At 39.2% G+C, this 14,695-nt stretch overlaps 1 protein-coding gene across 1 annotated transcript in view; it reads right to left on the reverse strand.

Moving 5' to 3' along the window:
- The window catches only part of Spag17 (sperm associated antigen 17), a 212,384-nt gene that overhangs the window by 39,292 nt on the left and 158,397 nt on the right, over nt 1-14,695 (reverse strand). The window contains exon 33 of the mRNA XM_027940326.2: nt 11,360-11,542. Within this exon, the coding sequence (XP_027796127.2) occupies nt 11,360-11,542 (183 nt within the window). The remainder of the gene's footprint in view (nt 1-11,359; nt 11,543-14,695) is intronic.

Consider the following 14,695-nt stretch of genomic DNA (forward strand, 5'->3'; position numbering starts at 1 on the left):
TTCTTGAAATAGCTTGAAAAGTATTGGTATTAATTCTTCTTTGAAGGTTTTGTAAAACTCCGCTGTATACCCATCTGGACCAGGGCTTTTTTTGGTTGGTAGTCTTTTGATGGCTTCTTCTATTTCTTCCTTTGTTATTGGTCTGTTTAAATTGTGTGTGTCTTCCTGACTCAATCTGGGCAGCTCATATGACTTAAGAAATTTATCAATGTCTTCACTGTCTTCTATTTTATTAGAATATAGGGTTTCAAAATACTTTCTAATTATCTTCTGTATTTCTGTAGTGTCTGTTGTGATATTGCCTTTTTCATCCTGTATGTTAGTGATTTGAGTTTTCTCTCTTCTTCTCTTCGTTAGCATGGCTAAGGGTCTGTCGATCTTATTTATTTTTTCAAAGAACCAACTTTTAGTTTTATCAATTTTTTCAATGTTTTTTTTTTGTTTCAATTTCATTGATTTCCGCTCTGATTTTAATTATTTCTTGTCTTCTGCTATATTTGCTATTGTTTTGCTCTTCCTTTTCTAGGGTTTTGAGATGTAGTGTGAGTTTGTTTATTTGTTGGTTTTTTCTTTTTTTGAGGAATGAACTCCAGGAAATGAATTTCCCTCTTAAAACTGCTTTCATTGTGTCCCATAGATTCCGGTATGTTGTGTCTGAATTGTTGTTTATCTCTAAGAATTTTTTGATTTCCTCCTTTATGTCTTCTGTAACCCATTGATCATTCAGTAACATATTGTTTATTTTCCATGTGATGCAGGATTTTTCCTTCCTTCTTTTTTCATTGATTTCCAGTTTCATTCCATTATGATCAGATATGGTGCATGGTATTATCTCCACTCCTTTATATTTACTAAGAGTTGCCCTATGGCATAATATATGATCTATCTTTGAGTACGATCCATGTGCTGCTGAGAAGAACGTGTATCCACTTGATGATGGTTGATATATTCTATATATGTCAGTTAAGTCTAGGTTATTGATTGTGTCATTGAGTTCTATAGTTTCTTTATTCAGCTTTTGTCTGGAGGATCTGTCTAATGGCGAGAGCGGTGTGTTGAAGTCACCCATAATTATTGTGTTGTGGTCAATTTGACTCTTGAACTTGAGGAGAGTTTGTTTTATGAACGTTGCTGCACCATTATTTGGTGCATATAAATTGATAATTGTTATGTCTTGTTGGTGAATAGTTCCTTTTAACACGATATAGTGTCCTTCTTTATCCCTTTTGATTAACTTAGGTTTGAAGTTGATTTTATTCGATATGAGTATGGCCACTCCTGCTTGCTTCCGAGGGCCATGTGAGTGGTATGATTTTTCCCAACCTTTCACCTTCAGCCTATGTATGTCTTTTCCTATCATATGAGTCTCCTGAAGGCAGCATATTGTTGGATTTGTTTTTTTGATCCAGGTTACCAGCCTGTGTCTCTTGATTGGTGAGTTTAGTCCATTAACATTTAAGGTTACAATTGAAATATGATTTGTACTTCCAGTCATGTTTATTTATTTATTTATTTTAGTTTGGCTAGTTTTTACTTTTTGGTTGTTTTCCTCCCCCTTTACTGAGATACCTCCTGCTGTTGGTTTTGGGCACTGTTTTTCCATTCCTCTTCTTGTAGAATTTTGCCCAAAATGCTTTGCAGTGCTGGTTTTCTGGCTGCGAAATCTTTTAGCTTTTGTTTATCGTGAAAGATTTTAATTTCATTGTCAAATCTGAAGCTTAATTTTGCTGGATACAGTATTCTTGGTTGGAATCCATTATTTTTCAGTGTTTGAAATACATTGTTCCAGGATCTTCTCGCTTTCAAAGTCTGTGATGAAAAATCAGCCGTTTACCTAATTGGTTTACCCCTGAATGTAATCTGCCTCCTTTCCCTCGTAGCTTTTAATATTCTCTCCTTGTTCTGTATGTTGGCTATCTTCATAATTATATGTCTTGGAGTTGGCCTATTACAGTTTTGGATGTTTGGGGTCCTGTAGGCTTCCAGGATTTGGCAATCCATTCCATCTTTCATCTCTGGGAAGTTTTCTAGGATTATTTCATTAAATAGGTTGTCCATTCCTTTGGCTTGAATCTCTGTGCCTTCTTCTATCCCAATGACTCTCAAATTTGGTTTTTTGATGAGATCCCATATCTCTTGGATAGATTGCTCATGAGATTTAAGCATCTTTTCAGTATTGACTATATTCTTTTCAAGTTGATAAACTTTGTCTTCATTACCTGATGTTCTGACTTCTACTTGATCTAGTCTATTTGTAATATTCTCGTTAGCATTTTTAATCTGGTTTATGGTTTCTTGCATTTCTAAAATCACTGTTTGGTTTTTTTTTAAGATCTCTATCTCCTGGTAAAGCTCGTTCTTTGCAGTTTGAATTTGTTTGTTTAGTTGGTTTTCGAAATATACTTTCAATTCTTGGATTTGCTGTCTCATGTCTTCTCTAAAATTCCGTTCCATCTGAGTTAGGTATGCCTTGATTTCTTTCCCTGTCCATATTTCTGATGCTTCTAGGTCCTCCTGTAGATTTAAGTTGTCCTGCATTATCTGTACTCCTTTTTTCCCTGGTTTTTTCATGTTGTTCACGTTACTTTCCAGCTCTGTTTGACTGCTTTGTAACTGCTTTCTCCTATACATTTGTTTTGGCTTTGTTTGTATCTGTTGTCTCTCCTTTGTGGTGGGAGATTATGCCTATAGATGTTGGGCTTTATTGTACTTTAGAGCTGATTCATTCAATTTATAAAGGGCTTCCGGATTTTGTATGCATATAGTGATTTGTTTTTTGTTCTTAGGACTTTAGGTTAGGTGCTATGAAGGTATAAGGGTTAGTATGTCTTGGCTACTTTAGAAGATTGCTCTACTGAAGGGGGATGCTAACCGTCAATTGGATCAGGGTGTTGGTAGTAGCTAGGTATTTAGGAGCACTATAGACAGCCTCGAAACATTCACCTGTTTGCATTTAGACAGTTACACGAAATGGAGGACGTAATGCTTGGGATGAAAGTTGGGGGGAAGGGGAAGGAAGGTGCTCTTGAAAAGAAAGAAGGAGGGGGAGTTAGCTAGCCTAGAGGAGAATGGAAAGAACAATAAAACTTGGAAGGGGAGAGAAAGAGGGAAAAAGGGAGAGAAAAAATAAAATAAAATAAGGAATAAAATTAGGCCTTAGAGATCCATTTTCTTCTCTTCCCGTAGGCAAAGCTGTGCCCTCCGTGCTGAGATTTGCCCTGAATGTGTCAACAGCAATCCCTGTAAGGCGGCTCCTGGGAGTCTCTCAATCCTGTTGGTCCAGAGCCGTTTCACTTCTACGGCTCCTCCTCCCCTTCCTCCTGCCAGCCAGCCAGGTCCTGTGCACCGGAGGAGGTTCTCCAAGGATTTGGTTACACTTTCAGCCCCTCTGGGTGCTCTATTTCCCTAACGACTGAGCACTCTCGCTGTCATTCATCTAAGCCCCAGTGCTGTGGAGCTGTGTTCTGGGAGTCAATAGTTTAATTTTTCCGGACCCCTTTGGTGGGCACACCTTCGGAGTCTGGCGGCTAAGACCATTGGTGTCGCCACTGGTGGTAATGGGAGTTGGGGGTCGAGGATCCCCTCTGCTTCCCTCAGCCCCTACAATCACGACCACTCCGCTGGCGGTAGGAGGAGTTGGGGGTCTGGAGTGTCCTCTGTTTCCCTCCGCCCCTAACGTCACGCCCTCTCAGTTGGCGGTTGGGGGAGTTGGGGGTGGGGAGTCTTCTCTGCTTCCCTCCGCCCCTACAGTCACGCCCACGTCACTGGCGGTAGGGGGAGTTGGGGGTCGGGAGTCCTTTGGCCCTTACGGTCACGCCCACGGAGAGATTTCGAAGTTTCCTGGTTGTTTGTATCTGATGCCAGTGGGAGTCACACACCTGCTAAAGTAGATTCCTCTGCCGCCAGCAGAGCCCAGAGGGCGGGGGCCCGTTTGCCGGGTGGGCGGGGCCGTTTGCAGAGCCGGGAGGACACAGGCCGTCTGCTGGGCCAGGCGGGGACCCTTCTCGCTGCGCGGGCCGCTGGGGCCGCCTGCAGAGCCGAGCCTGCACTGGCTGGGGGCGGGGCCGCCAGCAGAGCCGGGAGGGCGGGGGGGGCGTTTGCCGGGTGGGCGGGGCTGTTAGCAGAGCCAGGAGGGCGCAGGCCGTTTGCCAGGCCAGGCGGGGACCCTTCTTGCTGCGCCGGCCGCCGGGGGCTGCTTGTAGAACCTGGTAGGCAGGGGCCTCGTGGCTAAGAGCCGGGCGGGCGGGGTGGCCGAGCGAGCGGGGCCGCCAGGAGAGCCGGGATGGCGGGGGCCGTCTGCCGGGCCAGGCGGGGACCCTTCTCGCTGCCCCGGGCCGCCGGGGGCTGCTTGTGGAGCCGGTTGGGCGGTGGCTGCGGGATTGGACCTCTGCGCCTGCGTGGCCGGCCAAGATTCACTTGTCTGGGGCCAACTGTCACCTCTAATATAACTTACTAATTCCTGGCAGGTCTCCTTTCAGCGGAATTTTGCTAGAAGTTCCTCAGTAGGTAGAATGTAGCTGTTTTAATGGGTGTTTCTGATCCGGTTAATGTGGAGATACTGAAAGTGCTGCTTCCTTGCCGGCCGCCATGTTGGATCCCCCTAAGAGGAAATTTCATTGCATGGAGTTCATTCATTCAAAGAAGAAAAAGTCAACAAATAAATGATCTAATATTACATCTCAAAACCCTAGAAAAAGAAGAACAAATCAACCTCAAAGCAGTAGAAGACAGGAAATAATTAAAATCAGAGCTGAAATCAGTGAACTGAAAAGAAACAATTGTAAAAACTGATCAAACAAAAAGTTGGTTTTTTAAAAAAAATAAATAAAATTGACAAACACTTAGTCTTGCTAACAAAGAGAAGGAGAGAGAAAACTCAAATTACTAACATACATGATGAAAAAGGAAATATCACAATAGACACTACAGAAATACAGAAGACAATTAGAAATTATTTTGAAAACTTGTACTCCAATAAAATAGAAAATATCGAAGGCATCAACAAATTTCTAGAGTCATATTATTTGCGCAAATTGAATCAAGATGATATACACAATTTAAACTGATCAATTTCAAGCAACAGAATAGAAGATGCCATCAGAAGTCTACCAACCAAGAAAAGACCAAGACTGGATGGATACACAGCCGAGTTCTACAAGACCTTTAAAGAAGAACTAATACCAATACTCTTCAATTCATTTCAGGAAATAGAAGGAGGCAGCATATCCAAACTCATTCTATGAGGCCAATATCACCCTGATTCCAAAACCCAGCGAAGATACACACACAAAAACAAACAAACAAACAAACTTCAGACCATAGATTCAAAAATTCTCAACAAAATTCTGGCAAATCGAATACAAAAATATATCAAAATATCATGCACCATGATCAACTGGGTGTCATCCCAGGGATGCAAGGTTGGTTCAACATATGGAAATCAATAAGTGTAATTCATCACATCAATAGACTTAAAGATAAGAATCATATGATTATCTCAATAGATGAAGAGAAAGCATTTGACAAAATACAGCACCCCTTTATGTTCAAAACACTAGAAAAACTAGGGATATCAGGAACATATCTCAACATCATAAAGGTTATCTATGCTAAACCCAAGGCAAACATTATTCTAAATGGAGAGAAATTGAAGGCATTCCCTCTAAAAACTGGAACAAGACAGGGATGCCCTCTTTCACCACTTCTATTTAACATAGTTCTTGAAACGCTGGCCAGAGCAATTAGACAGAAGAAAGAAACCAAAGGGATAAAAATAGGAAAAGAAGAACTCAAATTATCACTATTTGCTGACCCCCAAAATACCTAGGAGACCCAAAAAATTCCACCATAAATTTTCTGGAACTAATAAATGAATTGAGCAAAGTAGCAGGATATAAAATCAACACCCATAATTCAAAGGCTTTTCTGTACATCAGTGACAAATCCGCTGAAAGAGAAACTAGGAAAATCACCCCATTTACAGTAGCCTCAAAAACAAACAAACAAAAAAAAAAACTTGGGTATCAACTTAATGAAAGAGGTGAAAGACCTCTACAATGAAAACTACAGAACACTAAAGAAAGAAATTAAAGAAGACCTTAGAAGATGGAAAAATCTAACTTGTTCTTGAATAGGCAGAATTAATATTGTCAAAATGACCATATTACCAAAAGCACTATATAGATTCAATGCAATCCCAATTAAAATCCAATCCCAATGACATTCCTCATAGAAATAGAAAAATCAACCATGAAATTCATCTGGAAAAATAAGAGACCCAGAATAGCCAAAGCAATCCTCAGCAAGAAGAGTAAAGCTGGTGGCATTACTATTCCAGATCTTAAACTATATTATAGAGCAATAGTACCAAAAGCAGCATGGTATTGGCACCAAAATAGACTTATAGACCAATGGTACAGAATAGAGAACACAGAGACAAACCCACATAATTGCAGTTATCTCATATTAGACAAAGGTGCCAAAAACATATATTGGAGAAAAGATAGTCTCTTCAACAGACGGTGCTGGGAAAACTGGAAATCCATGTAACAAAATGAAATTAAACTGCTATCTCTCACCATGCACAAAACTCAACTCAAAGTGGATCAAGGACCTAGGAATTAAACCAGAGACCTTGTGCCTAATGGAAGAAAAAGCAGGTCCAAATTTCCATCATGTTGAATTAAGCCCTGACATCCCTAATAAGACTTCCATAGTGCAAGAAATAAAATCAAGAATCAATAAATGGATGGATTCAAACTAAATAGCTTTTTCTCAGCAAAAGAAACAATCAGTCAGGTGAATAGAGAGCCTACAGAATGGGAGCAAATGTTTACTACAAGCACATCAGATAGAGCACTAATCTCTAGGATATATAAAGCACTCAAAAACCTTAACATAAAAAAAAAAAATAACCCAATCAATAAATGGGCCAAGGAACTGAACAGACACTTCTCAGAAGAGGAGATACAATTAATCAACAAACATATGAAAAAATGTTCAACATCTCTAGCAATTAGAGAAATACAAATCAAAACTACTCTAAGATTTTATCTCACACTAGTCAGAAGGGCTGTTTTCAAGAATACAAACAACAATAAGTGTTGGCGAGGATGTGGAGGAAAAGGCATACTCATACATTGCTGGTGGGACTGCAAATTGGTGCAGCCAATATGGAAAGCAGTATGGAGATTCCCTGGAAAACTTGGAAGAGAATCACCATTTAACCCAGCTATCCCACTCCTCGGTTTATACCCAAAGGATTTAAAATCAGCACACTGTAGTTATACACTCACATCACTGTTTATAGAAGCACAATTCACAATAGCTAAATTGTGGAACCAAACCAGATGCTCCTTAGTATATGAAAGGATAGGAAAACTTTGGTATATATACACAATGGAATATTACTCAGCATTAAAAGAGAATAAAATCATGTCATTTTCAGGTAAATGGATGGACTGGAGAATATAATGCTAAGTAAAGTAAGCCAGTCCCCTAAAACCAAAGGCCGAATGTTTTCTGTGATAAGAGGATGCTGACTCATAATGGTGATGGGGGTGGGGAGCATGGGAGTAACAGATGAACTTTAGATAGGGCAAAGAGGAGGGAGGGGTAGGGAGGGGGGATGGGAGAAGGAAAGACGGTGGAATGAGACGTCATTACCCTAGGTACGTGTATAAAGACACAAATGGTGTGAAAATACTTAGTGTACAAAAAGTGGCTTGAAATGTTTTGCTCTATATGTGTAATGTGAAATGAATTGCGATCTGTAGTCATATATAACAAATTAGATAAATATATAATTTAATTTTAAATAAAGGATATTAGGATTCCCCCAACACCCGCCTCTCTCTGTCTTTGCTTCCTGGCAGCTCTGTAGTAAATAGGCTTCCTCTGTTAGGTGATCCTGTCATGAGGTACCATGCTGCCCTAGGCCCTTAGGCCCAGAGCAGCAGGGCCAAGCAACCATGGACTGAAAGCTCTGAAATGGAGGCAAAGGAAACATCTCCTCCCTTGAAGTGGCTTTAACTCAAGTATTTTGTCACAGTAATGGAAAGCTAGCTGACACACTTCTTATTGCTATTGCCATTTCCCTTTGCTTGCTAAATCCTTGGGTATTAACAGATATGATTTCTTTTTAAAGTCATCTTTGAAAGAATATTGGGGCTATTTGTTGTAATTGTTTTGTTTTATGGCATATGTTGTATGTTTTCTCATTTGTGACTTTAGTCGTATGAGATTTTACTTTTCTCCAAGTAAATCCAGCTATGAATTTGTAAAAAAAAAAATTTAAAAAATAAATAAAAAATAAATAACTTCACACTCACTAGCCAATGGAGGAAATTCCAATTTTGGGAAAGGAGAGCGAGAGCGAGAGAGAGAACAAAGAAGGAAGGGAGGGAAAAAATGCTTAGAGTAGGGGTTGATGAACCTTTTTGGTCAAGGACCAGAAGTAAATACTTCAGGATTTATAAGCCTTACATTCTCTGTTGCAACTACTCAAATCTTCCATTATTTTAAAAATTTGTTCTAATTAGTTATACATCATAGTAGAATGTATTTTGACATACTATACATATATAGAGTATAATTTCTCATTTCTGGTTATACATAGAATTACACTGGTTGTATAATCATATATGCACATAGGATAGTAATGCCTGATTCATTCTATTATCTGTCCTATTCCCATTTCCCCTTCCTTCCCTTCATTCCTCTTTTTCTAACCCAAAGTACTTCTATTCTTCCCTAACCTTTGCCCCCTTATTGTGAAGTAAGCATACACATATTAGAGAAAACATTCAGTCTTTGGCTTTTGAGGATTGGCTTATTTCACTTAGTATGATAGTTTCCAGTTCCATCCATTTACCAGCAAAAGCCATAATTTCATTCTCTTTTAGACTGAGTAATATTCCATTATGTATATATATCACATTTTCTTTATCCATTCATCTGTTGAAGGGCACCTATGTCAGTTCCACAGTTAACTATTGTGAATTGAGCTGCTATAAACATTGATGTGGCTGTTTCACTGTAGTATGCTGATTTTAAGTCCTTTGGGTATAAACCAAGAAGTGGGATAACTGGGTCAAATGGTGGTTCTGTTCCAAGTTTTCTAAGAAATCTCCATACAGCTTTCCAGAGTGGTCACACCAATTTGCAATCCCACCAGCAATGTATGAGTGAAATCTCCCCCCACATCCTTGCCAACATTTATTGTTGCTTGTATTCTTTTTTGTTTTTTTGGCCAGGAATTCTAATCACTTTCTGCCTTTTATTTGTATATCTTTTCAAATTTTTTATTTATTTATTTTAATTAGGTATATACTACAGCAGAATGCATTTTGATTCATTGTACACAATTGCAGCACAACTTTTCTTTTCTCTGATTGTACACAATGTAGTGTCGTACCATATGTGAGTCATACATGTACCTAGGGTAATAATGTTCATCATAATCCACCATCATTCCTGCCCCCATTCCTCCTTCCTTCCCATTCCTCCCCCTTGCTCAATCAAAGTTCCTCCATTTTTTCCATGCACTGCCCCCCCCCCCCCCCCGCCACCATTATGGATCAGCATCCACTTAGCAGAGAGAACATTTGACCTTTGATTTTTTGGGGGTTGCTTGTATTCTTGATAATTGCCATTCTGGCTAGATGAAATCTCAGTGTAGTTTTAATTTGCATTGCTCTAATTGCTAGAGATGTTGAATATTTTTTCGTATGTTTGTTGACTGATTGTATTTCTTCTTCTGTGAAGTGTCTGCTCAGTTCTTTTGCCCATTTATTGATTGGGTTATTATTATTATTATTATTATTTTTGGTGTTAAGTTTTTTGAGTTCTTTGTATATCCTGGATATCCTGAGGAGCAGGTGGCAAAGATTTTCTCCCATTCTCTGGGCTCTCTCTTCACACTCTTTTTTCCTTTGCTGTGAAGAAGCTTTTTAATTTGATGCCATCCTATTTCTTGCTTCTTGATTTTACATCTTATGCTTTAGCAGTCCTAAGTCAACATGATGTAGATTTGGGTGTACTTTTTCTTCTATTAGGTGCAGGGCTTCTGGTCTAATGCCTAGGTCCTTGAACCACTTTGTCTGCTCTTCCATGATTGAGCAAACACAACCAAAGACAAGTAAGTAAACAGAAGTGTGTCTGTGCTCCAGTGGTTCTTCATGCAACAACACTGAACTTGAATTTCTTATCTTTTTTACATAGATGCAATATTCTTCTTTTGATGTTTTTTTTTACTAAAGTGTAAAAAAAAAAAAAAGCCCAACAAACCATATTTAAGTCATAGGACATACAGATCAAGTGGCCAGGCCTCGCCATGCCTGGACCAGAGGTGAGAGGAGAGTCTCAGAGTCCACAGACAGAAATGGAAGACAGATCACTGCCACAGAATAGCTGAGCACCTATCCCGACTCTCTGTCTCACCATTCTTGGCCTTTCTAGAGACAATTTTCCATGGACTCTCCTAGTCACATACATTTGCCTGCAGCCTTGTGTTTGCTCTCACTTTTACCTGGGTACAGACTATTCTTGTATGGTTCTTCGTGGTGGCATTGTTTTTGTTTGTTTATTATTGGTGCATTATCATGACAGTGGGATTCATTATTCCAGATTCATACCTACACATAATATAATTTGATCAATCTCATTCCCCAGTACCTTCCCTTTCCCTCCCCTCCAATCTCCCCTGATCTCCTTGCTCTACTGTACTGATCTTTCTTCTATTATTATATCAACTAGTACGTCACACACACACACACACACACACACACACACACATATAATTCACTTGCAATATTTGTACATACACATATATAACATAATTCCCTAGTACTTCCCCCATGCCCTCCCCTCATTCCTCCCTCTTGATCCCTTTCCTCTCTATTCTATTGGTCTGTTTTCCTCTCCCTTTTATAATCCCTTTTCCCCACCTCCAGCTTCTGTATATGAGAGAAGACAATCCACTCTTGACTACCTGAGTCTGGCTTATTTCACTTAGTATCATGTTTTTCAATTCTATTCATTTACCCACAAATGACATAATTTCATGTGGTGGAATTATTTTTAAAATGTCTATTAATATTTCTTTATTTCTGTTCTGATTATCTATTGGGTTTTAACACGTCTATTGCCCCAATTGTTGGGGTTGCCATCCCCATCAAAGTACACCTGAAAAATCAAGGAAAAAATAATGGCATTCATCATTGTTTGCCCAAAGCATTGGCAGAAAGTGGCTAACTGAAGCCCAAGATGATGGAGGTAAAATCTACATGGCTATTGATTACATGAAATGTCTTAAAAGCAGAGCCACAGGCTCTCTCTCCATACTGAAGATGTGCTTCACCTGAAAGCTGTTTCCTTCAGGATCCAGGACCTCACAGATAATCGCTGATGTGTGCTTCATGATGTACCTGCTGGATCTCAGGTGCTCACGCTTTTGAAAATGGTAGATAGTACTGGAATCATGGCAGTACGTAGCTGAACAATCCCTATCAATGTAAAGGCAGCCTGTGTTTGCAGGTAGCACCTGAAGGGGGAAAGGCAAGGCAGAGAGTATCCTCAATTTCTTATTGCATTTGAGGTCTTAGAAAATCATGTTAGGAAAAAAAAAATATATGAGTAGGTACTAATCACAAACTGTTATTTCCAGGAAGAAAACATAAACCAAGAAAGACATGACCCTTGGGAAGGACCACTTGATAAGACAAGCTGAATTATTAAGATACAGTTCTTCTGTGTTCTCACATGTTTCCTATCCACTTTAATATTTCTTTTAAGTAATTGCTCTGTGCCCTTTATTTTCTACATTTAATGCATTTTAGCTGGGGTAAACAAAACATGTAGAACCTGTCAGGTTTTTGGATAAAAAGCATCTCTAAAAGGGCCCAAAGCAATGGGATAAATATCAGAAGCTTTTATGGGTTCTCACACCTCTTGTGACCAATGGAGCCCTTAAGTAATAGAGTTTATGTAATGACTTCTAGTTCAGAGAGATTCTTTTCTGAAACATAATTCATGAATTATAAATTCACCATTTAGGACTATTAGGGAATGGGAAAGGGATGGAGAGAGGTGGGAGGGAGAGGAGAATGGAGGATGGACTTGACCAATGTATGATATATATATATATATATGTGTGGGAACATCATAGTGAAACCCAGTGATCTGTAAATTAATGTGTTAACAATAAAAAATTTAAAATAAACAATTATATACTTTAAAAGTGTATACTTCAGTCATTTTTTAGCATGTTCCAAAATTGTGTGGTTATTACTAATTCCAGAACATTTTTATCAGCCCCAAAGGACCCTGATCCCATTAGTAGTCATGTGCATCATTCCTGGCTCTAAGCTCTGGCAACCACTAATCCCCTATCTCTGAATTTACCTGTTCTAGACTTTTCATATAAATGGAAGCATGCACCATGTGGCCTTTCCAGTCTAGCTTCTTTCACTTAGCATCATTCCATTTTATGGGTGAATGATATTTCATTCTATGACTAGCTCACATTTAATGTACCATTCATGAGTTGCTAAACAGTTTTTTTTAAAAAAAAATATCTCAAAGCTCTGCTATAATCATCCATGTATAAGTTTTTGTGTGGGTGTGTGTTTTAATTTTTCTTGGATATATATCTGGGGATAGAATTGCTGAGTCAAATGACAACTATGTTTTCTTTTTGAGGAATTGTCAAGCAGTTTCCCAAAATAATGCAGTATTATTATCCCCACTAGCAATGTGTTCAAGATTCCACTTTTCCCACAATCCTAGCTCACTCTGTGATTGTCCCTCTTGTTGATTACAGTTATTCTAGTGAGTTTTAAGTAGCATCTGATTGTGGTTTGTTTTGCACTTCCTTAAGTGACTAATGATGTTAAGCATGCTTTTCTGGTTTATTCACCATTTGTTTTTTCTTGGAGAAATTGAAATCCTTTGCTCATTTTAAAATTGGATTACTAGTCATTTTATTGTTAAATTGTGGTTCTTTATTTATCCTATGCATTAGATGATCATTATCATATATATAATATGCAAATAGTACCTTCTGTAGTTTATCTTTTGCTTTTCTGGTGTCATCTGAGACAAATTTATTTTTATTCAAAAAATTTTTTATTTTATTTTAAACTTTTGGAACGGTACCAAAGAAACCGTTGCCTAATTCGAGGACATGAACATTTACATCTCTCATGTAAATGTTTTCTTTTATCTCTCACTTTCAGTACTTCCCTCACCCCATGATAATCTACACTGAATGAAGGAGGACGACATTATTGTCAGAAGGGATAAACTGGCTTCAGTAACACAGGTTTGTCAGTGAGATCTTTGTTCATCATGTCTGGATGAGTTCTCAGTACCTTGTGAGGTGGTATGGGGTGCCTTGGCTCCACATTCCATCTCTAGCCAGAAAAAAAATGGTGAAGGCAAATCCTTTCAAGACTACAGGGACTGCAGGATGACACCAGGTAATTGTTTTTTTTTTTTTTTAGCTTTTATTTTTTTTTTAATTTTTTATTGTTGGTTGTTCAAAACATTACAAATTTCTTGACATATCATATTCCACACTTTGATTCAAGTGGGTTATGAACTCCCACCTTCACCCCATACACAGATTTCAGAATCACATCAGTTACACATCCATTGATTTACATATTGCCATACTAGTGTCTGTTGTGCTCCGCTGCCTTTCCCATCCTCCACCAACCCCCCTCCCCTCCTCTCCCCTCCCCTCCCCTCCTCTCTCTCTACCCCCTCCACTGTATAACCCTGAGGGTCTCCTTCCATTTCCATGCAATTTCCCTTCTCTCTCCCTTTCCCTCCCACCTCTCATCCCTGTTTAATGTTAATCTTCTTCTCATGCTCTTCGTCCCTACTCTGTTCTTAGTTACTCTCCTTATATCAAAGAAGACATTTGGCATTTGTTTTTTAGGGATTGGCTAGCTTCACTTAGCATAATCTGCTCTAATGCCATCCATTTCCCTGCAAATTCTATGATTTTGTCATTTTTTAATGCAGAGTAATACTCCATTGACACCAGGTAATTGTGTTTAAGAGGAAAAAGGAGGGAGATGGGAGAGGTGCTAACATACATGCTCCCCCTTGACCTTCCAAGAACAAAACTTTGCGTCAACAAGGCAAACTGCTTTCCCAGGAGTACACAGACGATATGCCCTCAGACAGTGGGGATGGACTGGAGGGAGGGACAGAGAGTTAAGAAGGAGGCTGGAAGCTGGGTATATGCTGCTATTAGCATATGCCTTATAATTCCAAGGGCTTGGGAGGCTGAGGCAGGAGCTTCACAGGCTCAAATCCAGCCTCAGCAATTTAGTGAGGCTGACCTAGGGAGAACTTGGCTCAAAATAGAAATATATTTTTTTAAAGGGCTGAGGATGTAGCTCAGAGGTTAAGGGTCCTTGGGTTCAATCCCTGGTATCAATCAATCAATCAATCAAATAAAAAAAGAACAAAGAAAAAAGAAGCTGGAAATGACTGGAGGGGAAGTTCAGCCGATAGGCAGGGGCCAGATCATCCAAATGCTTCTAACACCCATAACACTAGCATATAGGGGCTCCTTAGCGAATGTTTGGCTTATAATCTAATTCGAAGTTACCAAACCTTTGCAAAACAAGGAGGGCAATGTTTTTCTGGAATAGACTGCAAAAGGAAGATGAGTAAATTAAAG

The sequence above is a fragment of the Marmota flaviventris genome, chromosome 10, assembly GCF_047511675.1.
Source record: "Marmota flaviventris isolate mMarFla1 chromosome 10, mMarFla1.hap1, whole genome shotgun sequence".
Lineage (NCBI taxonomy): Eukaryota > Metazoa > Chordata > Mammalia > Rodentia > Sciuridae > Marmota > Marmota flaviventris.